At 46.3% G+C, this 27973-nt stretch overlaps 2 protein-coding genes across 2 annotated transcripts; both read right to left on the bottom strand.

The window, feature by feature from the left end:
• Positions 1-4: 4 nt before the first annotated feature.
• On the bottom strand, positions 5-6958 carry LOC308321266 (P2Y purinoceptor 14-like; the record flags this gene model as incomplete). The annotated part of the gene is made up of 5 exons (XM_080772105.1): positions 6900-6958; positions 4030-4208; positions 3427-3695; positions 2646-2864; positions 5-518 (listed from the first exon to the last, which is right to left on the bottom strand). Exons 2-5 carry the CDS (start codon positions 4180-4182, stop codon positions 5-7), a joined length of 1155 nt encoding a protein of 384 aa, XP_080628231.1. The 5' UTR covers positions 4183-4208; positions 6900-6958.
• An 872-nt stretch (positions 6959-7830) lies between these two features.
• LOC308321265 (P2Y purinoceptor 14-like) lies at positions 7831-12563 on the bottom strand (the record flags this gene model as incomplete). Its single annotated transcript, XM_080772104.1, has 4 exons — positions 7831-8366; positions 9681-9899; positions 11837-12105; positions 12411-12563. The coding sequence occupies 4 exons, from the start codon at positions 12561-12563 to the stop codon at positions 7853-7855; spliced, it is 1155 nt and encodes a 384-aa protein (XP_080628230.1). The 3' UTR covers positions 7831-7852.
• Between the last annotated feature and the right edge of the window lie 15410 nt (positions 12564-27973).

Here is a 27973-nt window from a genome sequence, read left to right as displayed (position 1 = left end):
ACTCTCAACCTTCCTCATGGTCAGACTTCCTCTCCACTCTTGTCATCGTGGTTGCCCTCTCCCCAGTGAGCACTCGGCTCGAGTCCTGCTGCGAGTCCTGGGACGCCCTCTTCTTCTTGCTGAGGCTCAGCCGGGCGCGGAAGGCCTTGCAGAAGATGAAATAGATGAGCGGATCCAGGCAGATGTTCAGAATGGACAACATGAGGCTGAACTCCTTCAGGTAGAAGAAGGTCTGACACAGGCTGCGCCTCTTAGACAGGAAGGCATAGGGGAGGCGCACGAGGTGGTACGGAACGAAGCACACGCAGAACACGGCCACCAGGAACAGCATGTTCCTCCGACAGCGGGACAGCTTCTTACAGCGCCTTAGCGTTCCCGAGGACGACGCTCCGCCGACACCTTCTGCTCCTCCTCCCCCCCCTGGCTGACTCCTCTGGGCCAACGCCAGTCTCTGCACCGTCCCGTGGTAGAAGTAGATGAGAGAGACCAGGACAGAGACGAAGATGACCGCTGAGAAACTGTAAACGAGAACGGAGCGGAATGGAATTGACCGACCAAAAAAAAAATGCATTATTAGTAGAGCTGGGACTCGATTAAAAAAATTAATCTAATTAATCAGAGGCTTTGTAGTTAATTCATCTCGATTAATCGCATTTTAATCGCATATCAATATTTAACCCGAGAACAGTGAGAAACCTTTCTTTTCAAATGTTTTTGGTATCCCAGTGAATAGTGACTACGGGATTCCACTCATTTTCAACATTTTACTGTCATTAATATACCTTAGAGTTGTTGTGTGGATATAATAAGAAGGTCTGAAAAAAAAATCAGTAACATTATGAAGTAGGCTACATCTCAGTGACATCACAAAAATGTACTTCATAATGTTACTGTTTTTTTCAGACCTTCAGTTCTATAGGCAACACAGAATGGGGGGACTTTTTATTATTTCCAGTGCACACAACTCCATATAAAAATGCGTTTTATCCCAACAGTGATATATAGGCAGGTGATATATATAGGCAGCAAGTGCCTATATAAAGTGTCTTCAGTGTGTATATGAATACTCAAATGTGCTTTACCTGGCTGGGCATGAGAAAACAAATAAAAACTACTTTATTATGGGGGAAACAAAAAGGTGCGATTAATTTATCTGTAGTTAATCGCGATACATTTTTCTGTAGTTAATTAATCTCGATTAACGCGTTAAAGTCCCGGCCCTAATTATTAGTTCATCTTATATCTAGCTGTTCTTGTTTTTGATTGCTCTTGTGTGTGTTGTCTGAGACTATATCCTATTGACGTCATGCTTGTTTATTGCGTTGAATGACTCACTTCTAGCATTGTTGTTGTGTATTTTATTTATTTCATTTATTTCAATGAAACTCTGGGTTTACGAGTATACTGATGTAGTGGGTTTGTGGTGGGGAAGAGCCTTTGTGTATGTCATTATCGTTTGTTGCTGTATTGTTTTGTTGTATGTTGTGCCCCGAGGACCCCCTTGAAAAGGAGTTGCTGCAACCCAAGGGAGTAAATTAAATGAAAAATAAAACACCTGTGAAAACATACCTATAGATTCACTGTAATAAAGACATAATGAACATTCAAAAACAATACGCATGTGTAGTGATGCTACAGGAGCAGGGATTGAACCCCATACAGCCTCCCACCTCATCAGCCCTGTTGGATTGAACCCCAGCCTCCCACCTCATCAGCCCTGTTGGATTGAACCCCAGCCTCCCACCTCATCAGCCCTGTTGGATTGAACCCCAGCCTCCCACCTCATCAGCCCTGTTGGATTGAACCCCAGCCTCCCACCTCATCAGCCCTATTGAACCCCAGCCTCCCACCTCATCAGCCCTATTGAACCCCAGCCTCCCACCTCATCAGCCCTGTTGGATTGAACCCCAGCCTCCCACCTCATCAGCCCTGTTGGATTGAACCCCAGCCTCCCACCTCATCAGCCCTATTGAACCCCAGCCTCCCACCTCATCAGCCCTGTTGGATTGAACCCCAGCCTCCCACCTCATCAGCCCTGTTGGATTGAACCCCAGCCTCCCACCTCATCAGCCCTGTTGGATTGAACCCCAGCCTCCCACCTCATCAGCCCTATTGAACCCCAGCCTCCCACCTCATCAGCCCTGTTGGATTGAACCCCAGCCTCCCACCTCATCAGCCCTGTTGGATTGAACCCCAGCCTCCCACCTCATCAGCCCTATTGAACCCCAGCCTCCCACCTCATCAGCCCTGTTGGATTGAACCCCAGCCTCCCACCTCATCAGCCCTGTTGGATTGAACCCCAGTCTCCCACCTCATCAGCCATGTTGGATTGAACCCCAGTCTCCCACCTCATCAGCCCTGTTGGATTGAACCCCAGCCTCCCACCTCATCAGCCCTGTTGGATTGAACCCCAGTCTCCCACCTCATCAGCCCTGTTGGATTGAACCCCAGTCTCCCACCTCATCAGCCCTGTTGGATTGAACCCCAGCCTCCCACCTCATCAGCCCTGTTGGATTGAACCCCAGCCTCCCACCTCATCAGCCCTGTTGGATTGAACCCCAGCCTCCCACCTCATCAGCCCTGTTGGCACGACTCATAGTTAGTGCTCACTGCGTTCGCAACAAGTTCTAACCTAATGTACCTACATGTGGATGATTTTGTACAGCAGGCTCATCTGACGGCCGTGAAGAGCATCGCAGCTCCCAGCTCCCGGTACGTGCAGGGGCCTCACGGTAAGGAGGAACATGGCGACGTAGGCTCCCATCGGGGCCAGGAGAGAACACCAGGTGACCACGGAGATGACCCGCGCAACGCGGACCTTCTGCAGGGGTTTGAATGCCAAAGGATGCACGATCTTCAGATATCTGGTGGTCAGAATGAGCCCAGTGTGGGTTATCACATGTTATTTACAGTCCATCGTAACTTTTAAATGTCTGCTGGCCTGACGTCAAAATTAAAAAATATATATATTTTTAAATAAAAAAATCTCATGTTTCTATGTCAGTCGTTCTCGAACATTTTCATGTCAAGGACCCCCAAAGATTATATGTAATTGGCCGCTGACTCCCATCGGAAAATATGTTGTTCCAGGGACCCCAGTATACCTGGGACAGTATACCTGGTGGCAGCGATGTATCCCAATCCATCCAGACAGACAGACAGACAGTATACCTGGGACAGTATACCTGGTGGCAGCGATGTATCCCAATCCAGACAGACAGACAGACAGACAGTATACCTGGTGGCAGCGATGTATCCCAATCCATCCAGACAGACAGACAGTATACCTGGTGGCAGCGATGTATCCCAATCCATCCAGACAGACAGTATACCTGGTGGCAGCGATGTATCCCAATCCATCCAGACAGACAGTATACCTGGTGGCAGCGATGTATCCCAATCCAGACAGACAGACAGACAGTATACCTGGTGGCAGCGATGTATCCCATGAACATGATGCTGATGTACATGTTGAGGTAGAAGGTGGCGCCTCCCACGGTGCAGTAGACCATCCTGACGGTGACGTTGTGGCTGTAGGCGTAGTTGCAGATGCGGAGCGGCAGACTCAGGCAGAGGAGGAAGTCTGCGATGGTGAGGTTCTTCAGGTAGACCATCACGCTGCTGGAGGCCAACCGGCCCTGGTCAGCGTGACAGAAATATACCTTCAGGGTGAATCCGTTCAGGACCAAGCCGACCTGTGATGGCAATAGACAAGATACAGAGACAGAAAATGTAGAGTGCCACAATTCTTTTCACAATGCGTGTGTTGCGACGCATTGTGAGCATTGTGAGCTATTTTCAGCAAGTGTAAAAACAGTCATTACGACGGCATCAAGGTCCACCAAAATACATTTTAACAGACTAAATCAACTGTAGATTTAGTCGACTAAAATCTTATATTTAGTCGACTAAAACTAGACTAACACTAAAACATTCCAGGTGACTAAAATGTGACTAAAACAAAATGAAGACTATTCAAGAGACTTTAACTAGAACTAAAATCTAAATGCCAAAAACAACGCTACTCACCAGGCACACCAGACCACACACCAACATGAAGAATGGATGGGCTGAGGTGTCAACCACAGCACAGGAGGCTGTCTGGTTTGTGTCCAATGATTGGTTAAAAGACAGGAAGTTGGTCATGTTGGCTCCTCCCACTCCCACAAGGTGGGCCTGCATGATTCTGGATAAACCTAATGTAGCAACTAGCAATATACAGATAGGCATATTTATATGTGTTGAAGTGTTCAATATATCATTGTCAAAACTATGAGATTTAATCTCACAATTCTGACTTTATATGGCAGAATTCTTTCTTGCATTTTCGACTAGGGCCTATATATAGATTGTTTTCCCCTAAAAAATGTGGGATAAGCAAAAAAAAAATCAGTAGCAGGAATGGCCATCCAAACATTTAACAGAAATTTCTACAGTAAATACATTAGTTACAATGAGCAGCCAGAGCAGGACTTGTTGGTTGCAGTTCCTCCTCCTGACCAAAGATAAGACGCGCAGAAATGTTCTAATTAAACTAAGAAAATGCAGGCAGAGGGCACATGGCCTCTGCATAATCAGATACATCACACTTATAGGGCTGTATTTTGCATGTCTTAAGTACCAGGTCTTATTCCCTAACTGGTGTAAACTAGAAAATTCGCAATTTAAAAAAATTGCAGAGTGTGGTTGCCACAGTGTCTTATATATGCCCCTCCCACTAATATTGCCAGCCAATTACAATTTCAAGTCACACGTTAGATCATGTGTAAGTAATTCGGAGGGGATTTAACCCCCAAAATTCATGTTTTTGCGACAAACGGTAAAGGGCCCCCAGCACGAAAAGCTACTATACGGCCTGTTTTGAAGCCGAATATACAAAAGATATTTTGACACTACTTTTCTTTCACTTAAGGAGGAAACTGATGACAAAAAGATACAAAAAGAGAGAACTATTTCAACTTCATGTTGACATATCCGTGGTGCAGTAGATCATATCATGGAGATGCGGTCCGGTCCCATTTAGACCTGAAGACATTTCTGCAAATGTCCGTTTTCTGAAAAGCCTATGTTTCTATGTCAGTCATTCTTAAAGTTTTTCATGTCAAGGACCCCAAAGATATATGTAATTGAAAATATAAAAATATGTTGTTCCAGGGACCCCCCGTGAAGCAAAGACTGAGTTAAAAACGATCGCTCTGACAGAATATATATATTCAAAGATTTGCACCACATTTTCACGATTTTTCAAAAATAGCAGACCTACAAGCTATTTTTCAATAGGTAAAATATAACATACATCTTATAACACCAATATACTACAGTACTATGCTGCATGAATAAACATACAATTTGATAGCATACAGTAGAATAGATCACCCAGGTTTTATGGTTTTTCAATCCCCACACGTGTGCGTGCGTGTATGTATAAGTGTTGCAACACGATGATTTGCCCAGTCACCGTGCTGCGCCTGTGAAGTTCCTTTTTAATGACACCAAGTTTAAAATACCAATATTGAGTGCACGGAATATCAATATGAAGCAACTGAAAAACATGTTATTTCAATGGTAGTGGATGGGGAGAGAGAGGACTTTTGTCCAAACACGAAACGGTCATATGTCAGTCATATTTTGCAATGTATTTTTACAATGTACAGTATTACAGTCTTTATGTAATAATGACCACAACTGCAGGCTACATGTAATAGAGTGACATGTGGGACGGCAGTGGTTCAGAGGTAGAGCTTTTAGTGTCGTAGGGCCCTTAATTGAGCCAAGACTAGTCTATACCATCGGTGCATGAATGTAATGGACGATCTCTGTAAAGCGCCTTGGATAAATGCTCTAGAATAAATGCACCATTTACCATTCTATTTATACCTAAATGAGGGCCGATTCATACTCCTATTTTACCGCTGTTTTGGCGCTGTAGAGCCTCGTCAGAAATTTTCAGTAGCACCGAAGAGACGACTTTAGCACGGTACCCGCCCCCCCCCCCCCCCCCCCCCCCCCCCCGAACCTCAAATGACGTCACATTGTAGGCTCTACACTGTAGGAAAGCTGAACACCAATATTAAACATAAATGCAATAAAGGCAATAATGAAATACAATAATTTTTTTCTTAATTTTTCTTAATTTACAAATTAAAGTGAAGCCTTGATCACTCAACCCAAACCCCCCCTCTCTTCATCCCTCTCTTTGTTTCTTGAAAAAAGTAACATGATGGTAACAATGCACAAAAAACGAATTTCACCTACTGTTTTACTTGTAAAACTGTGATGTGACAATAAAGATGATTCTGATGATTGAATTATTCTATATTCAAATGGTTTATTGGTGCTTCTGATTGTGTCATAGGGTTTTATATGTACTGCAGATATTTTGCATATTAGCAGATGTAAACAGGTAGACAAGTAATGTCTTTACTTCAAATTGAAATGTTTTACTTTCAAATGTTTTGTTGGGGATCCTTATTGCATTGTTTATTATATATATATATATATATATATATATATAGCAGTGACTGACTGAGACATCGAGCATGCGTCCGCAACTGGTTGTGGCCCCCATCAAGTGACCTTTTGACCAATGCGGCCCTCGCCCCAAGTTGAGTTCGACACCTCTGCTCTACAGCGCCGAACCGACTTTTAGTACCAGCTTCCACCATGGAACACATAGAAATATCACAATTACAGTTAGAAATATAACCAGCTCACTCCTGATCAGTTTTTTTTCAAATTTCAGTTAAGGCAAGATGGTGCCATAAACACATTGAAAATATCCTCATGTGTCTATTCAGAAATAAATAATAATTTGAGTTATTATGGAAACGATAATATTATGGTGTTCTAAAAACGTATACATGGTTGCATAATGTGACAATATGATAGTAACAACTCACCTGTCAGTCAATGTTGATGTGTGTGTGTGTGTCTCCCGTCTAGATGAAGCAGGTTTTCCTTGTGAAGTGAAGTACGTGTGTCTACGCATGCAAATACCCTTGTACTGTTCTCTGTCTGCCTGTCCACAACTTCCCCCTGCTATACTGTGGTAAAGCAACAGCACAACCCACATACACATACTGCACGTACAGTATGCACATTCATTACTGTAGAAACCTCCACACGGCACATTACACGAAACCAAAAAACTGGTTGTGTAATTCAATGGCATTATAGTATGTAACTTCTCCGTGTTAACAAAAGTAACGTTCTACTATAGGGGTGTGTAACGATAATAGTAACTGCATCGAAAAATCGATTTTAATTTCATGAATCGAAGTATATTGAAAAATGAAAACAGCAGCATTGATTATGGATCGTATCGTGTCGTTTTACAATCTTAAGGCTCATACATAGTCTGGATTTTCGGTGGTTAGGTGACCACTAGCCTCGGAAACCCAGACGTTTTTATTTCCAGGGGGGAAAAAAAAGTCTGGGTCTGAGTCCACTTCAATTCGGCATAGAGTAGCGCAAACGTTGCTCACTCTCTGCTGATTTCTGATTGTCTGCACCTTTGTAAAATTGACACACACGCACACATGTACACACACACGCTCCTCTCTCTCTCTGTCGCTCTAAGTAATTAGTCTCATGTCGCACAGCTGCGCATATATTCTCCCGGCGGATCCTGCCGGGAGCTGCCTATGCCATAAAAAGCATAGGTGAGTTCCAGGCTAGGTGACCACCGAACTACAACATGACGTCACGAGCCGCGGTGAAGAGCAAACCACCGCCACCGCCCCAGCCCTTCTCTCTGTTTTTACTCACCACCGCTCAACGTTATTTCAGCTCCGGGGGTCAGCTCACCACCGGAGCGGTGGTCACCTCACCACTATGAATAGGCCTGTTACTCTCAACCTTCCTCATGGTCAGACTTCCTCTCCACTCTTGTCATCATGGTTGTCCTCTCCCCAGTGAGCACTCGGCTCGAGTCCTGCTGCGAGTCCTGGGACGCCCTCTTCTTCTTGCTGAGGCTCAGCCGGGCCCGGAAGGCCTTGCAGAAGATGAAATAGATGAGCGGATCCAGGCAGATGTTCAGAATCGACAACATGAGGCTGAACTCCTTCAGGTAGAAGAAGGTCTGACACAGGCTGCGCCTCTTAGACAGGAAGGCATAGGGGAGGCGCACGAGGTGGTACGGAACGAAGCACACGCAGAACACGGCCACCAGGAACAGCATGTTCCTCCGACAGCGGGACAGCTTCTTACAGCGCCTTAGCGTTCCCGAGGACGACGCTCCGCCGACACCTTCTGCTCCTCCTCCCCCCCCTGGCTGACTCCTCTGGGCCAACGCCAGTCTCTGCACCGTCCCGTGGTAGAAGTAGATGAGAGAGACCAGGACAGAGACGAAGATGACCGCTGAGAAACTGTAAACGAGAACGGAGCGGAATGGAATTGACCGACCAAAAAAATGCATTATTAGTAGAGCTGGGACTCGATTAAAATAATTAATCTAATTAATCAGAGGCATTAATCGCATTTTAATCGCATATCAATATTTAACCCGAGAACAGTGAGAAACCTTTTTTTTCAAATGTTTTTGGTATCCCAGTGAATAGTGACTACGGGATTCCACTCATTTTCAACATTTTACTGTCATTAATATACCTTAGAGTTGTTGTGTGGATATAATAAGAATGTACTTCATAATGTTACTGTTTTTTTCAGACCTTCAGTTCTATAGGCAACACAGAATGGGGGGACTTTTTATTATTTCCAGTGCACACAACTCCATATAAAAATGCGTTTTATCCCAACAGTGATATATAGGCAGGTGATATATATAGGCAGCAAGTGCCTATATAAAGTGTCTTCAGTGTGTATATGAATACTCAAATGTGCTTTACATGGCTGGGCATGAGAAAACAAATAAAAACTACTTTATTATGGGGGAAACAAAAAGGTGCGATTCATTTATCTGTAGTTAATCGCGATACATTTTTCTGTAGTTAATTAATCTCGATTAACGCGTTAAAGTCCCGGCCCTAATTATTAGTTCATCTTATATCTAGCTGTTCTTGTTTTTGATTGCTCTTGTGTGTTGTCTGAGACTATATCCTATTGGCGTCATGCTTGTTTATTGCGTTGAATGACTCACTTCTAGCATTGTTGTTGTGTATTTTAGTACAGTGTGAGACTGGGGGTTCAGTCCTATACGCATCACTACGCATGCTTACCGTAACCCTCAGACATTGTCTATGAATAAGAAACACTGGAAAAGCAGACTCCTGCTGGTTTAAAGCAGTGTAATCGGAGCCTGTGTTCAGACCTGTGACACGCAAGGCTGAGTTTATAGGTTTAAAAGACTGCCGGTTTCTCTAGGTTCCCATGCAGGACCAGAGTGGAGAACTATTATGTATACAGAATGTTCTAAGACAAGTAAACGCAGCTCGTAAATTTAGTGGGTTTTTTAAAGATTTTTTTTTAAAGTTACGTTTTTTTAAAGTTATCTTTTTAGTGTCTATGTGTGCGTGCGTGTGTTTTTTTGTACGTTTTTTTTAAGTTTCTTAAAAAAAAATGGTACGTTAAGTTTTTTTTAAAGTTACGGTTTTGTGTGTGTGTGTGTGTGTGTGTGTGTGTGTGTGTGTGTGTGTGTGTGTTTTATTTTGTGTGATACAGCTGCGCCCTCTGGTGACAGACATGTTCTGCTAGGTCTCATAGTTCTAACCTAATGTACCTACATGTGGGTGATTTTGTACAGCAGGCTCATCTGACGGCCGTGAAGAGCATCGCAGCTCCCAGCTCCCTGTAAGTGCAGGGGCTGTACGGTCAGGAGGAACATGGTGACGTAGGCTCCCATCGGGGCCAGGAGAGAACACCAGGTGACCGCGGAGATGACCCGCGCAACGCGGACCTTCTGCAGGGGTTTGAATGCCAAAGGATGCACGATCTTCAGATATCTGGTGGTCAGAATGAGCCCAGTGTGGGTTATCACATGTTATTTACAGTCCATCGTAACTTTTAAATGTCTGCTGGCCTGACGTCAAAATTAAAAAAAACTATTTTTTTAAATGTATATTTTTCTGAAAAATCTCATGTTTCTATGTCAGTCGTTCTCGAACATTTTCATGTCAAGGACCCCCAAAGATTATATGTAATTGGCCGCTGACTCCCATCGGAAAATATGTTGTTCCAGGGACCCCAGTATACCTGGGACAGTATACCTGGTGGCAGCGATGTATCCCAATCCAGACAGACAGACAGACAGTATACCTGGTGGCAGCGATGTATCCCAATCCAGACAGACAGACAGTATACCTGGTGGCAGCGATGTATCCCAATCCAGACAGACAGACAGACAGTATACCTGGTGGCAGCGATGTATCCCAATCCAGACAGACAGACAGACAGACAGTATACCTGGTGGCAGCGATGTATCCCAATCCATCCAGACAGACAGACAGTATACCTGGTGGCAGCGATGTATCCCAATCCATCCAGACAGACAGACAGTATACCTGGTGGCAGCGATGTATCCCAATCCATCCAGACAGACAGACAGTATACCTGGTGGCAGCGATGTATCCCAATCCATCCAGACAGACAGTATACCTGGTGGCAGCGATGTATCCCAATCCATCCAGACAGACAGTATACCTGGTGGCAGCGATGTATCCCAATCCATCCAGACAGACAGTATACCTGGTGGCAGCGATGTATCCCAATCCAGACAGACAGACAGTATACCTGGTGGCAGCGATGTATCCCAATCCATCCAGACAGACAGTATACCTGGTGGCAGCGATGTATCCCAATCCATCCAGACAGACAGTATACCTGGTGGCAGCGATGTATCCCAATCCAGACAGACAGACAGACAGTATACCTGGTGGCAGCGATGTATCCCAATCCATCCAGACAGACAGACAGTATACCTGGTGGCAGCGATGTATCCCAATCCATCCAGACAGACAGACAGACAGTATACCTGGTGGCAGCGATGTATCCCAATCCATCCAGACAGACAGACAGTATACCTGGTGGCAGCGATGTATCCCAATCCAGACAGACAGACAGACAGACAGTATACCTGGTGGCAGCGATGTATCCCAATCCAGACAGTATATTTTTCTGAAAAATCTCATGTTTCTATGTCAGTCGTTCTCGAGCATTTTCATGTCAAGGACCCCCAAAGATTATATGTAATTGGCCGCTGACTCCCATCGGAAAATATGTTGTTCCAGGGACCCCAGTATACCTGGGACAGTATACCTGGTGGCAGCGATGTATCCCAATCCAGACAGACAGACAGACAGTATACCTGGTGGCAGCGATGTATCCCAATCCAGACAGACAGACAGTATACCTGGTGGCAGCGATGTATCCCAATCCAGACAGACAGACAGTATACCTGGTGGCAGCGATGTATCCCAATCCAGACAGACAGACAGACAGTATACCTGGTGGCAGCGATGTATCCCAATCCAGACAGACAGACAGTATACCTGGTGGCAGCGATGTATCCCAATCCATCCAGACAGACAGACAGTATACCTGGTGGCAGCGATGTATCCCAATCCATCCATCCAGACAGACAGTATACCTGGTGGCAGCGATGTATCCCAATCCATCCAGACAGACAGACAGTATACCTGGTGGCAGCGATGTATCCCAATCCATCCAGACAGACAGACAGTATACCTGGTGGCAGCGATGTATCCCAATCCAGACAGACAGACAGACAGTATACCTGGTGGCAGCGATGTATCCCAATCCATCCAGACAGACAGACAGAATACCTGGTGGCAGCGATGTATCCCAATCCATCCAGACAGACAGACAGTATACCTGGTGGCAGCGATGTATCCCAATCCATACAGACAGACAGACAGTATACCTGGTGGCAGCGATGTATCCCATGAACAGCATGCTGATGTACATGTTGAGGTAGAAGGTGGCGCCTCCCACGGTGCAGTAGACCATCCTGACGGTGGCGTTGTGGCTGTAGGCGTAGTTGCAGATGCGGAGCGGCAGACACAGGCAGAGGAGGAAGTCTGCGATGGTGAGGTTCTTCAGGTAGACCATCACGCTGCTGGAGGCCGACCGGCCCTGGTCAGCGTGACAGAAATATACCTTCAGGGTGAATCCGTTCAGGACCAAGCCGACCTGTGATGGCAAGAGACAAGATACAGAGACAGAAAATGTACAGATAAATAGATTTATCTGTAGAGTGCCACAATTCTTTTCCACCCTAACACATCCTCAGGTATTATTATTATAATATAAGGAGGAAGAACTTTTCCCAAAAAAGTACTGTACAGTATTTGTTAAAATCATGATTTTATGTGGACACGCCCACCAGTTCATTAAAACGCCTTCACTCCTTCTATTATGCATGTAATGTGCATGTCATCACCTGTACACCAGATTAGAGGAATTTTCAAAATATAGATGAAAACAACGCTACTCACCAGAAACACCAGACCACACACCAACATGAAGAATGGATGGGCTGAGGTGTCAACCACAGCACAGGAGGCTGTCTGGTTTGTGTCCAATGATTGGTTAAAAGACAGGAAGTTGGTCATGTTGGCTCCTCCCACTCCCACAAGGTGGGCCTGCATGATTCTGGATAAACCTAATGTAGCAACTAGCAATATACAGATAGGCATATTTATGTGTTGAAGTGTTCAATATATCATTATCAAAACTATGAGATTTAATCTCACAATTCTGACTTTATATGGCAGAAATCTTTCTTGCATTTTCTATATAGATTGTTTTCCCCTAAAAAATGTGGGATAAGCTAAAATACGTTTTTTTTTTTAAAGATCTATCGCAAAAATCTAAACACAATGCAGACAGTGTACGTTTTATTCAGTAGCAGGGATGGCCATCCAAACATTTAACAGAACTTTCTACAGTAAATACATTTTTAGGTACAATGAGCAGCCAGAGCAGGACTTAATTGTTGGTTGCAGTTCCTCCTCCTGACTCTTATACCTAACTGACCAAAGATAGACGCGCAGAAATGTTCTAATTAAACTAAGAAAATGCAGGCAGAGGGCACATGGCCTCTGCAGATACATCACACTTATAGTGTCATAAGTGATTCATATGGAGAGGGTGTGTTTTTGTATGAGTCCATTCATTGTTTCTCTTTTCAATAGGAAATCCTTACGTATTCGAGTAGCTCAGTCGGTAATAGAGCTCTCGGCCTGTTGGACCACAAAGGTCGTGGGTTCGATCCCGGGCACCGCCAACTCAGCGTATATATATGAGTAGCATGGCTTGGGTGTAGCAAGTTGTGCGGGAAGTATACTGGGAACTAATGGCAGGTGTGGCAACCATAGAGTATTAAAAGGATAGAGACTAAACTAGCGCGAAGCTCCGCCCCCTCCGCTATTCATGTCAGTGGAAGTTGCTCAGTGGCGTTTTGAAGCACCCGGAAGGCTGCCGGAAGTACCGTCTTTTCGCTGATTCAGCATTTCACTTCCGCATTTGGACACCAAATTTTGGTGTCCAAATGCGGAAGTGCACCCAGAGTGCACCTGGGCTTTACATTGGGCGCTCGGTTGCACGGGGTTTCCTCGTCAAGAATCCACGGGTCCGCCTGCAGTCCTTCTTCTTACCACTAGGGACCAGCGCTTCAACATTGGAGTGCCTAGCTGGCCCCTTGGTGGCAACCCATCTCCCAGGGGTCTATAGCCGTCTACAGTGCATTGTTACGGGGACAGACTGACTCCCGTCCCCTGTGTTACTGGCTGATATACCGACAATAAGCCAATTCACCCTTTGGACTCAACCTTCTGAATGGTCCCTGACTGACTAACCAGCAGGCTCTTCCTGAGGAAGGTCGCAAGACCCAAACGTTGCTCAATGACGTTGCTCAATTTTATTGAGCAACGTTGCTCAATAACATGCTCTGATAAAATGCTCAATAAAATGCTCTGAACTAGCAAGTGGCAGTGTGTGCGGATGTCCCTCCTTTCACATTGTATATACTCTCTGTCATCATCGCACCTGCTCCAAATTGCCTGCCGGGTGTGCGGAAGTCTTCTCTCTACACTGACACCAAATCAATAAAATACCAATTGAGTGCACGGAATATCAATATGAAGCAACTGGAAAAACATGGTAGTGGATGGAGAGAGAGAGAGTATTTTTGTCCAACCACGAAACGGTCATATGTCAGTCATATTTTACAATGTACAGTATTACAGTCTTTATGTAATAATGACCACAACTGTACATGTAATAGAGTGACATGTGGGACGGCAGTGGTTCAGAGGTAGAGATTTTAGTGTCGAAGGGTCCTTAATTGAGCCAAGTCTATAGTCTATAGTTACCATCGGTGCATGAATGTAATGGACGATCTCTGTAAAGCGCCTTGGATAAATGCTCTATAATAAATGCACCATTTACCATTCTATGTATTTACCATTTACTGTACATGTTGGACCTACATTTAAAGTGTAAGACAAGACATGCACATCCCAGAATTGAGCAGGAATATACTGGGCGAGGAGAAATACTACAAAGACTTTAAAAAATAAATAGAAACTAGCTCACACACTGATGGGCTCTATTGCAGGTACGGTACGTACTCTCATACAGTCTGAAATGTTGTACAGTACCAGCTTCCACCATGGAACACATACAGTAGAAATATCACAATTACACAGTTAGAAATATAACCAGCTCACTCCTGATCAGTTATTTTCAATTTCAGTTATAAGGCATGCAGATGGTGCCATAAACACATTGAAAATATCCTGTGTCTATATTCAGAAAGTAAATAATAATTTGAGTTAATATGGAAACGATAATATATGTTGTATACATGGTTGCATAATGTGACAATTATGATAGTAACAACTCACCTGTCAGTCAGTCAGTCAGTCAATGATGATGCGTTTATATCCTTGTGAAGTGAAGCCTGTTCCTTAGTATGTGTGTCTACGCATGCAAATACCCTTGTACTGTTCTCTGTCTGCCTGTCCACAACTTCCCCCTGCTATACTGTGGTAAAGCAACAGAACAAACCACATACACATACTGCACGTATACACGTATACACGTATGCACATTTCATTACTGTAGAAACCTACACACGGCACATTACACGAAACCAAAAAACTGGTTGTGTAATTCAATGGCATTATAGTAACTTTTCCGTGTTAACCCATTCTGAACGGGAACCCATGTTGGTGCTAGCATCATGTTATGCTTTAGCTATTGAAAAATAGCAGATCTACAAGCTCATAGCGCGCCACCGAGTGGCGCGCTACGAGCTTGTAGGTCTGCTATTTTTGAAAAATCGAAGAACGACTGACATTTTTTTAGAATCTGATCTCAGGTCAGAATGGGTTCATCAGACCAGTGTGTGTCCAGTGGAAACCTCGTATGAATCTGATCTCAGGTCAGAATGGGTTAACAAAACTAACAATGAATACACTTTCTACTATAGGGGTGTGTATAACGATTATAGTAAGTAGTAACTGCATCGAAAAATCTATTTTAATTTCATGAATCGAAGTATATTGAAAAATTGAAAACAGCAACATTGATTGTGTATCGTATCGTGTCGTTTTACAATGCAAATAATCTGTATCGAATAGTTTTTCTATTGTATCAATACTACATTTTTGTGCATGGTATTTAGCCATTTTTTAGAAGATAAAAGAAAAAGAGGGGATTAATTACTCAGTTTAAAATAATGTCAATGTATTTTAGTTAAATAGTAATAGTTAGTATCAATTTCAAATCATTGAATCGTATCGTATCGCCATAATGAACCATAATATCGTCCACGTATCGTATCGTCAACCACGGTATCGTGATACATATCTGTTGTAATGAATAGGTAATAAGAACTTTCCGGATGGTACGGAATATGATATTTCCATTCAATCTGTAAATATTTACAGAGCAACCTATAGTGACCCTTGCTGTGAATGTCGGACCTCCATCTGAATTCAAAGACGTGGCTAGACCATACCTACGTAGGGAATATCTCCTTTGCCAGTATTCTAACAACTGTCTTCGCCTTCTCATTTTTTTTAAATATATTTTTCATCCCACGATTTTGTAACCCATTTTTCACCCCTGTGCCAATCATCTACTGTGATCCTTGGCTCTACACACCCTCCACCAACCTAGTCCCCATATATGGGGGACAAGGGAACCTAGTCCCCATATATGGGGGACAAGGGGAGACCAACCTAGTCCCCATATATGGGGGACAAGGGGAGAGCAACGGACTTAACTCATGCTTCCTTCATGCCTGAGTGACCAAGTTGCTCCTTTACACCTGACAGGGAGGAGTTTCCCTGGTTGGACGTAGCGCGTGGAAGGAACACGTTATTCCAACCAGTTCCTTTCCCCTCCATCAGGCGCCCCGGCTGGCCAGGGGGAGGTATAGTTTAGAGACCAGGATTACTGCATGTTTTTGTGAGGGTACCTACCCTAGGGGACACGGGGAGAACATGCAAACTCCACACAGAAAGGCCCTTTCGCCAACCCCGCCTTCGGGTATGGGCACTGATGACGTGGAGGAGGAAAATTCGCCTTCTCATTTGAACAGGGAAACGCTTCAGGACATTAATTTGCTAAATTCACACACTATCACCAACGTGTACTTGAAAGGACCCTTAATTGGGGCATGTGAGTGAAATCTATTTGCTAAGATTGAAACGGAGCTGTCGGGGTATAGGCAATGCGTCATGTTTTATGGGGACCTTCCCTTTGTGCGCTCTGACACAGATCAAACACGAGCCTATAATCAACTTCACTGTGCTTTGCATTTTTCTGATGCAAAACCTATAGTCTTTAGGATACCAATAACACCCGTCTGACCTGACATGTCCAACGCCATGAAAATGACGGACTAGAAATGGCAGAAACAGCTTAGTGGCATGCAGGCATAACCTCTTTTCTCTGTCATAATAAATCAAACCATCATCTGCTGTAATGCAACCCCTTAATGGCCGCAGTGTTCCAGATCCTCAGTAGTGGCACTGGTCTCAGGTCTGTAATATCAGAATGTCTGTTACGGTGTGAGAATGTGTTGAACCCAAAATGCAGAGTCACGACTAACAAACAGCGGAGTAGTGTTCAAACACTAATTTATTAATTAAATGCAGAACAAAGGCAGGCTTACAAAAAGGCAGAGGGTAAGCAATCCCAAAAATGCACAACAAAAATAGGTACGAGCAATTACCAGGGGGATTCAAGGCAGGGTCCAGAGGAACCGAGACACAGGCAAGAGCTCCAGGGTAGACATCATAACAACAGTGTAGAAATGACAATGTTCTGACAGTTTGTGTTTGTGAGGAGTCCAGTTATATAGGGAGCAGGTAAAGGGCAAAGTGTTCACAGGTGGGCTGACGAGGCAGTTGGAGACAGGTGAGTGAAGGGACTGAGTGAGTGGAAAGGAAAAATGGGAGTGGCCAGGGCTGACATGGTCTGTGGAGAGACAGACCCTAACAGAACCCCCCCCTCAAGGGACGGATACCAGACGTCCAACAACATCGACAAGGGATGAGCGGGGCGGGTGGAGGGGGCCTGGAGGAGGGAAAACTGAGGCAGATGTCAGGTGGGCGGCCAGGACGACGGCCAGGGGTAATTCTGGTGACCTCAGGGGGACGTCCAGGAGGATGGGGGGCGGTAGAACGAGCACCATCGGGGGGACGGCCAGGGCGCTGGGATGAGGCAGCGGAGGTGTCATCTGGGGGACGGCCAGGACGCTGGGATGAGGCAGCGGAGGTGTCATCTGGGGGACGGCCAGGACGCTGGGATGAGGCAGCGGAGGTGTCATCTGGGGGACGGCCAGGACGCTGGGATGAGGCAGAGGACCGTGGAAGCGGAGCCGGGTATGCTGCAGGCGCTGGATGTGATGCTGCGGCTGACGCCAGGGGTGCTGCAGGCGGGGCAACAGGAGATGCTGCAGGCTCTGGAGGGAGGGCTGCAGACTCAGAAGACGGGACCCCAGAGGCGAGCTGCAGCGGCGGAGCCTCGGAGGCGAGCTGCAGCGGCGGGGCCTCAGAGGCGAGCTGCAGCGGCGGGGCCTCGGAGGCGAGCTGCAGCGGCGGAGCCTCGGAGGCGAGCTGCAGCGGCGGAGCCTCGGAGGCGAGCTGCAGCGGCGGGGCCTCGGAGGCGAGCTGCAGCGGCGGAGCCTCGGAGGCGAGCTGCAGCGGCGGAGCCTCAAAAAACGCTGCAGACGACGGGACCGCAGAGGAATCTGCAGGCGGAGGCGACGCCGGGAATGCTGCAGGCTGAGGCGAAGCTGCAGGCGGGACTGCAGGCGGAGGCGGAGCTGCAGGTGGAACTGCAGGTGGAGGAGGCAGAGCTGCAGGGGGGACTGCAGACGGAGCTGCAGGTGGGACTGCAGGTGGAGGCGGAGCTGCAGGTGGAACTGCAGGCAGAGGCGGAGCTGCAGGCGGGACTGCAGGCGGAGGTGCGGGCAGGCTGAGCTGCGGAGAGCCGGGCAGCAGAAAGCCAGGCGGCGGAGAGCCGGGCGGCGGAGTGCCGGGCGGCGGAGAGCCGGGCGGCGGAGTGCCGGGCGGCGGAGAGCCGGGTGGCGGAGTGCCGGGTGGCGGAGAGCCGGGCGGCGGAGTGCCGGGTGGCGGAGAGCCGGGCGGCGGAGTGCCGGGTGGCGGAGAGCCGGGTGGCGGAGTGCCGGGTGGCGGAGAGCCGGGCGGCGGAGTGCCGGGTGGCGGAGAGCCGGGCGGCGGAGTGCCGGGTGGCGGAGAGCCGGGCGGCGGAGTGCCGGGTGGCGGAGAGCCGGGCGGCGGAGTGCCGGGCGGCGGAGAGCCGGGCGGCGGAGTGCCGGGTGGCGGAGAGCCGGGCGGCGGAGTGCCGGGTGGCGGAGTGCCGGGTGGCGGAGAGCCGGGCGGCGGAGTGCCGGGCGGCGGAGAGCCGGGCGGCGGAGTACCGGGCGGCGGAGAGCCGGGCGGCGGAGAGCCGGGCGGCGGAGTGCCGGGCGGCGGAGTGGAAGGCGGGAAAACAGAGGAGACTGGAGTGACTGCCTCCTGGGGGCCAGGAAACAAAGCACCACGGCTCTGCCATCTGAAGAAAGCCAAAAACTTGGCAAATACACAGTCACCCCTCCACTCTTTATGAAGGGACTCTAGGAAGTCGGAGTCTTCATAAAACACCTCCCTAGTTACACCAAAATCCTTCCAGGTAAAGGGTAAGCAGGGCTGTTGAACAGGCTGGGAAGGAGGGTGGATGCTGGGCAACATGTTGCTCTTGACGCCGGGCAGCGGGGTGCCGGGCAGGGGAGTGCTGGGCAGGCTGGGCGGCGGAGAGCTGGGCAGAGGTTCCTGGTGGTGTCGGCGGCCACGCCTTCTCCTAGCAGGCCCACGGTTCCCCCCCCTGTCAGGACAGGCGGGCTGGATGGGCTTGGTGGCTGGGAGACCCAGGGAGACACCCCCCCCCCTGTTGACACCACGGGGACCCCCCCGAGCCAGACGGGTGCCATAATAGGGGTTTTGCGCATGGAGTTGTTCTGAACAGACAGGACCTTCATCGCTGGAAAAACAGTGAAAATAATCCATATCCTTCTGCCGGTTAGCATCAGGGTCTTGAACATGACGTGGATCAGAAAATGATTCAATTTTTGCCTGTCCGTAAAAATAGGTAGGCAAGTCAACATATTGAACATTCTGCTGATCGGAAACAGGGTTGGTGGGCTGCAGGCTCACCACTCCAAGCCTTACAGACCGGGGTGCTGGCTGGGAAGCAATAGGCAATGAGCTGGTGTCTAAAAAGCCTTTAAGCCTCCCCTGCACTACATCCAGGTGGGGAACAAAATGGCTGACCCAGGGCCTCTCCTTGAACCACTGCTGCTGAATAGATATTTCCACATGGATCTGAGCACGCAGCTTAGGGGCAGAGACCATGAAACGATCAACCAAAATGTCAAAGTCCACCACCCTTTGGTGAAAAAGCCTTAACTCTGCTGGGTTCATTTTGGTCAGAACATTCTGTTACGGTGTGAGAATGTGTTGAACCCAAAATGCAGAGTCACGACTAACAAACAGCGGAGTAGTGTTCAAACACTAATTTATTAATTAAATGCAGAACAAAGGCAGGCTTACAAAAAGGCAGAGGGTAAGCAATCCCAAAAATGCACAACAAAAATAGGTACGAGCAATTACCAGGGGGATTCAAGGCAGGGTCCAGAGGAACCGAGACACAGGCAAGAGCTCCAGGGTAGACATCATAACAACAGTGTAGAAATGACAATGTTCTGACAGTTTGTGTTTGTGAGGAGTCCAGTTATATAGGGAGCAGGTAAAGGGCAAAGTGTTCACAGGTGGGCTGACGAGGCAGTTGGAGACAGGTGAGTGAAGGGACTGAGTGAGTGGAAAGGAAAAATGGGAGTGGCCAGGGCTGACATGGTCTGTGGAGAGACAGACCCTAACAATGTCTGTGTATTGCGGGGTATAAATGTGGCGGCAAACATTGAATATGAGCTGTTTTCTGTGAAATGGGGAGATGGCAGGCCTTCACGGGAGGCCCACCCGGTCCGCACAATTGTTGTGACCCTTAAAGATGGATTGCCACAATTTTTGTATTTTTCCAGTTTTTCATGTGTCTATGAGGTCACAGTACTTCATTAGACACCCTGGAGTTGTTTTCATGTGCAACGGTGTATTAACTTTGTATTTAGGGTTTCTTCCTGGAGGCTGAAACCTTGACAGTCAAACGGGCCAATGAAGTAAACTGTAATATAGTGACATCACACTATCAGCCCCAGTTCAGGTGGATCACCACCCATCACCACCCACCAGGCAAACCAGGCATACTTAATGAACTGGTGGGCGTGTCCACATAAAAGCATGATTTTAACAAATACTGTATACTTTTTGGAAAAAGTTCATCCCCCTTATATTGTGAAATATATATAAAAAAATGGTGGCACTCCATCTTTAACCTTTACTACAGCTAACTTATCTGGGAGGTTTGACAGCCTGTAACAAGTCTGTTATCAATGTTTTATGGGAGATCTGCTTGCGGTCTGCAGAAAACAAACCCTCTCAAAGCCCATATTTTTTGCGAAACAATGAACCACATTAAAAGCATATAGATCGAGTCAGTGTACACAGTTTAAAGTTTCTTTAGCATGTAATCTATACAAGCTCTCAACAGAGCTACTAATTCAGCAGCCTGTGCAGAGATAAATGGTAATGAATACGCTTCACAAGGACTGTGTCTGGCTGGCAGCCGGCACACGGCATACCCGCATAGATAAACTCCGTCTGCAGGCTTCGAGCAGGACCCGTCTACATAAACATGCTCTCCCAATTCAAATGGAACTGTAGACAAATCTATTCTGGCTGCTGTGGATGCATTCATCTCCTCTAGACAGTCACGGTCCCGGTGGGTTGAGTCCACTGTATGACTGGACTGTATAGCTGCGTTTCCACATCAACAGGAATGCTAAAATATGCATTGCTCAGGTCACATGTGGTGAAGTGGGTAGGGTCAGAAGGTATGACCGTCAGGATAGATGGGATGTCAGCTACATGTGATCCTAGTGGCACAATTAACTCATTGACCTTACGAAGGTCATGGCTGGGTAAACCTATATTCTCCCGAAGACTTTCGAATCAGGGTTAATGGGGGTGTTATTAAAAGGTGACGTAGTGGGAAATATAACACCTTGTTCAAGCAGAGAATCCATTATGGGTCGGAGCCCCTCCTCTTTCTGTATGGAAAGTGGATATTGCTTACATAAAACCCTCCTTTAACACTATTATATAGCCTGTATCTGCACCATGCGTGGCCCAAAAGGTGACAGGAATGTCCCTTAAATAATCTGGAATATGGAGCGCCTGAGTCTGAGTAGAATGCCCGCTCAGAGTCGTCTTAATGCAGGGGCTAACAGGGGAAGCAACAGGCCTTGAATAGCTTGCTCTCCCTTCCGTGGCTCCGCTATCTGCGGCCAGCATGAACACTGCTGGATAACAACAACATGTCTGGGAACACTAATAACTGATCTACAGTATATAGTATATACTGTAGATCAGTTATTAGTGTTCCCAGACAAGCCTGGCTCCGATGTGTATATACTATATACACATCGGAGCCAGGCTCACTGTCCTTCTCGGAGGAAAGAATACACAGTGGCGTCTGACTCAAAGGAGCTGTCAGCGAGGGGTTAATGGACCGTGATAAGAGTACATAACACTTTCAGATCGGCCTCTGAAAGAGTGACGTGAGACAGAGCCTGTGCGGGTCCTTTGGGCATGTGTGACAGCATCACATGGTTCAGTGTATCTGTATGTAGTGTCAATCTAGCTCTGATCCATAGCCTTCCTGCTTCGATTCTGCGAATTTATGCCCTGCAGTAAGGCTATGCGACTTTCCCTATTAAATCTCAAATCGAAAAAATCAGACCAGCCTCTCCTCTTTAGTGGAAATCTCACGGACGTTTGACCTACTCACCAATACAAACACGGGTTGTGTCATTAGAAAGCCTACTTTCCTTAGTGGACAGCACTCTGAGCCCCTCCCACCACACGTATAAACGGTACTTTTTGGCCAGAAAGGGATTTCTTTCCACCGGAGGAAAAATATTCTCTATGAGGCAGTTCTCTGGGCAATATCAGTAGAGGGCGCAGCGGAGTAACTAAAAATGTATTTTTTCCGGTGGAAACAAAATCCCCTTTTGGCCAAAAAGTACCCTTTATACGTGTGGTGGGGGGGGGGGGGGGGGTTCTCAGAGTGCGTCCACTATTAGAGCATTAGAGCTATGGATCAGAGCTAGTGTCAACCCTGTCTTTCCAAAAGAAAGTGTGCATCCCAGTTTAAAAAGCAGGTCCCTGCCTATTAAATTAAAGGGGCATGATGCGGGTATCACAACTAACTTATGTTGTAACTTCACTGATGGATCATTTGGGGGAACGGACATCCATTGGATGCGTTTTTGGACATTTGACAGGAGCCCCATCTATTCCCACAGAGTCTATAGATGCAGAAGATACAGGACCATTGTAATTAACTTCAGTGCCAAAGATGAGCGATCAGCAGCACCTGTGTCAACCAAAAATGAATATGAACACCATTATGTTCTGCTGATAATCAAACAACTCCAAACACATCATATAGGCCATCGTTTCTGAAGCACCACTTTAATTCTAACTGTAACATTGCGCGCACCGGGGCTCTGGTCTGTGGGCAGCCCCATTTATTTTGTTGAGACGGGCCGTTCCATTTCATGGGGAAGTTGTGGGGCCTGCCCGTCATTCGGACTACCCTGGGCGTAGCCCTGGTTAAAATGTATCGTTACACCCCTACTTTCTAGCCATCAGTTCCCTCTATAATAGCAGCATCTCTGCTGACTGGGCTGTGTTTTATGAAGGTACACACACTGTGACTGTAAAGATAAGACGATATAAAAAAAAGAGAGAAGTATGTTACAAAAGCTATATCAATTTCATAATCAGGTTTATGATGCACCATTACATTGTCATACTGAAACTCCTGTCAAAACCACAAGTGCAGATTTAGGCGAGATCAAGTGCCTTCTCAGCCACAGTCACACACACACACACACACACACACACACACACACACACACACACACACACACACACACACACACACACACACACACACACACACACACACACACACACACACACACACACACACACACACACACACACACACACACACACACACACACACACACACACACACACACACACACACACACACACACACACACACACACACACACACACACACACACACACACACACACACACACACACACACACACACACACACACACACACACACACACACACACACACACACACACACACACACACACACACACACACACACACACACACACACCAAAATAAAGAAATTGCTCGAGGGCCGGACTGTGTTTCAACACGCGGGCCATTTTTGGTGAGAGGGGTGAAGCTGAAAGTTGACCACAAGTGATACACTTTCACTGCTGATCGTAATAGTGAAATAGTGAAGAGAGAGAAGACGCATGCTTGCGTTTGCGGGCCCTCGATACGTGACAATGCACTCGCAGTGCATTGTGGGACTTGTAGTATTATGGTGGTCCGTGCAGTATACCAGAGGGCCAGTTCTAATACTAATTAAATATCATCCCGCGGGCCAAAGAATAATTCATTCACAGGCCTGATTTGGCCTTGAGTTTGACATATATGAGCATGGGGTCTGTGGCTATAGGTCAGCACTCTTCCAAAGACCAAGACGACAGCCAATGGAATATTTGATGTTATTATTTTTGGATTATATGTGACTGACCACTTATCTTAGTGTGGGGGCGTGAAGTGAAATGGAATGTTGTTGAAGGTTATGTTATTCATATTTTGTCATCTGTCATCATGTTTAATTATTTTATATCTACAATGGTATATACGTCTCCACAGTGAGGCTGGAAAATGTAGCCTATAGCAGCCTACTAGTCTACTGCCTGGTAGGTTCAATAGGCAGGACAATGTAGCCTATAGCAGCCTACTAGTCTACTGCCTGGTAGGTTCAATAGGCAGGACAATGTAGCCTATAGCAGCCTACTAGTCTACTGCCTGGTAGGTTCAATAGTAGGGATGCACCGAAAGGGAAATTCTTGGCCGAAACCGAATACCGAATATAGGAAACAGTTGGCCGAAAACCGAATACCGAATAGCCGAATACATCTTTGTTGTAAAGCTACCTGATTATGGCAAAAGACATGATTATGGATTTTTATAATCGATTCATCGGGCGATTATTTAAACGATGAATCAGATTATGGCACCTTTTTGCAATTACCTTTAAAAAAATGCTTCACGTTATTGTAGGCATGTTGTAACTAACAATAAAGACAATACAAATGAATACTCCTTCAAAATTAATATTTTACCCAGTTTTTTATACAATTTGATTTGCCATTCCTTGTACTTGTAATGATACTGTTAATTGTAATGTTGACCGTGTATAGCTGACTGTCTTTCTTTCCATTTCTATCTCTGGGACCCCAATTTATTTTTTATTTCTATTGTAAAATCAATGTAAATTTTGAGAGTCTATTTGGTTCCATTTTTGCACTCTGTTACAGAACCTTAGGGTCCACTTGGTTTACTTTCTAACTATCTAGCTCTAGCTGGAACTCCCACTATGAGAACCACTGTCCTACACACAGTCTGTGTGGGCACGCACACACGCGCGCGCGCGCACACACACACACACACACACACACACACACACACAATGGCACGCTAGCTGATGGGGGGGAAAACGTTCTTATTTAGCAGCCATATTAGCATGTTCTCTAGGCTCTAGTATCACATATTGCCAAAGTTAAACAGCACTGAACAACTGTTCATTGTTAAGCAAAACGTTCACGGACGTTCTGCTTCTGCTTCTGCTTTAGCCCTATGTCCACTTCAATGCGCTGCTGAGATTACAGTACACAGGTGGAACAAATTTGAGGAGCTAACGAGCTAGTGCTACACTGCTAGTGTTAGTCCGTCGTAGCCTACTAGCCTGCCTGCAAGCTCACAGATTCAGACATTGGGGAGCATTTTTGGTCATACGACAAAAGAATAGACAGTGGCGGTGCTCACAAATACCATGTTTTGGGACCTGTTTTGGGCATTTTGCAACCTGTTGATGAGCTCGCAGTTTTCGCGGAGCGCATCGCAGCCACAGAGACGCTCCGTGTGTGTGTGTGTGTGTGTGTGTGTGGGAGACTGAAGTTGGGGAGAGAGAGAGGGGTAGATGCAGAGCGCTCTGGTTACGTTCAAGACAATCGCGTGTTGTGTTTATAGCGACCCAGTGTTTTGACTATTCGGTGATATATTTTCGGCCTATTTGAGCCGAAACCGAATAGGCCGAAAATACATTTTTAGACATTTTCGGCCGAATATTTTCGGTGGCCGAATTTTCGGTGCATCCCTATTCAATAGGCAGGACAATGTAGCCTATAGCAGCCTACTAGTCTACTGCCTGGTAGGTTCAATAGGCAGGACAATGGCGACCAGAATAACTCGTTCTGAGCGTGACTTCTCCCTACGATGCAGTCTCTATTAAGAGTTCTCATCGGGCCCGAAAATTAAGGCCCGGCCCTAACTGGGCCCTAACTGATCAGGCCCGAGGCCTGGCCCAACCCGACTAATTAGAATAGATTTTAGGCATAGAAACGTTGGGTCGGGTTGAGTTTGTGCAGAATTTGAGAACTCTACACAGAGTAAAAGCGAAACGCCAGTCAGCACCATCTTCATAATAGATAAATTGTGAATACACAAACAGACTTATTTTATTATTATGAACATGGAGCCCGAGGCCTGGCCCTACTGATTAGCATATATTTTAGGCCGGGAGTAGCCCTACAACGCCGGGTCGGGTCGGGCCTGGTCAGGTTCGGGCAGAGTTTGAGAACTCTAGTCTCTATAGCTTGTAAAGCCGTTGGTTAGACATACTAACAGCCGGTTACAACTAACCCGTAACCGGTTACAACTTACTTACCCGTGGCTCCCGACGTGCGACGCGTGGCAGGTTAAAACTAACCCATGCCTCTGTAACCGGTGTAATCTGTCTCTCTCTGCGTTGTGTTGAATAGACATGCAGAGACGGACCCAGAACTGTCTTTGGAAACCTCGCTTTATTCTGACAAAGAATAACAACAGACACGTCTCCACGTTAGTTCTTAGTAGTGCAATTATGGCTCTCTAAACAGAGTGAAACAAACACTGTATGAATCAATTTGCAAGTACAATTCTTATTATGTAATGCAGAGAAGTCAACAAAGACACCCACCTCGTTCCAAGACGGAAGTACAGAAGGAAGAGGTGGAGGTGTGGCAGGACATTTATTTATACAGGGGGCAAAAGGGGAAGACTTAAAGGGGCTGTGACCTCTAATGCACTATATGTATTCCTAATATACACATGAACCATGGAGAATTAAGTCAGGCAGAAGCACTTATTTGTATCATATTTTGTGTAATTATATAATACCGTTAGGCGTTACACCTCCCAACATGCGTGGCACATTCAAACTAACCTGTGGCTTCCTGTGAGGTTAGGTTTAGGCAGAGTAATCTAGTAAGAGAGTGCAGGTGACACTAGATGGGTTTAGGGGTTTGGCCAATCAGAGGCCAATCAGAGGCAGCTGTTGGCTGTTGGCCCTCAAAGCAATCAGAATGGAAGAAAAAGGAACAGTCCACGTACTCCTTGCTTTTTCAAAGGGTGTTCTCTGTTCTGGTACAAGAAGAACACACAGCAATGGTATATCAACATTACTATAATTGTATATTTTGTATAACTGTAGCTTGTAACTTGAGTAGCTAAGCTAAAAATAAAAAAAGAAGGCCCACAAGTAGCTTTGCTACTTGACGAGGTACACACATATTAATGTAGCTCAGGCTATACCGCAATTACAGCAAAACTTAAATGAAGCTATGTAGCTCAGCTGCGTGTAGCTTAATCTGCCCAACACTTCACTTCAGCCCTATATAGGGTGACCAGATCCAAACTGTTGTGGGACTAGTGGGATGAACTAGTCCCACACAAGCGATACTGGAGTACCGGGTTAGCAACTTACTACTTGAGTTTCTATTAACCCATTCTGACCTGAGATCAGATTCATACGAGGTTTCCACTGGACACACACTGGTCTGATTAACCCATTCTGACCTGAGATCAGATTCTAAAAATGTCAGTCGCTCTTCGATTTTTCTAAAATAGCAGACCTACAAGCTCGTAGCGCGCCACTCGGTGGCGCGCTATGAGCTTGTAGATCTGCTATTTTTCAATAGCTAAAGCATAACATGATGCTAACACCAAAATGGGTGCCCGGTCAGAATGGGTTAAATGTCTTGATGTCATATTCCACCATAGGCCTATTCGGCTATCATTTATAAACTCCTCTGGTGTCTCACATTTTGTTTTAAAATCATGCTTTTTTATGTCTATGCTATTTTAACAGGCTTAAAAACACATCTTGCAGGAAGAGACAATGAGAGAGCTTGTCAACAGAAGGCCAACTATTAGGG

Source organism: Protomyctophum bolini, assembly GCF_963924005.1.
Source record: "Protomyctophum bolini genome assembly, chromosome: 9".
In the NCBI taxonomy this organism is placed as follows: Eukaryota; Metazoa; Chordata; class Actinopteri; order Myctophiformes; family Myctophidae; genus Protomyctophum; species Protomyctophum bolini.
Note: the sequence above shows the minus strand (reverse complement) of the source record. Positions and strands in the feature narration are given on the sequence as shown.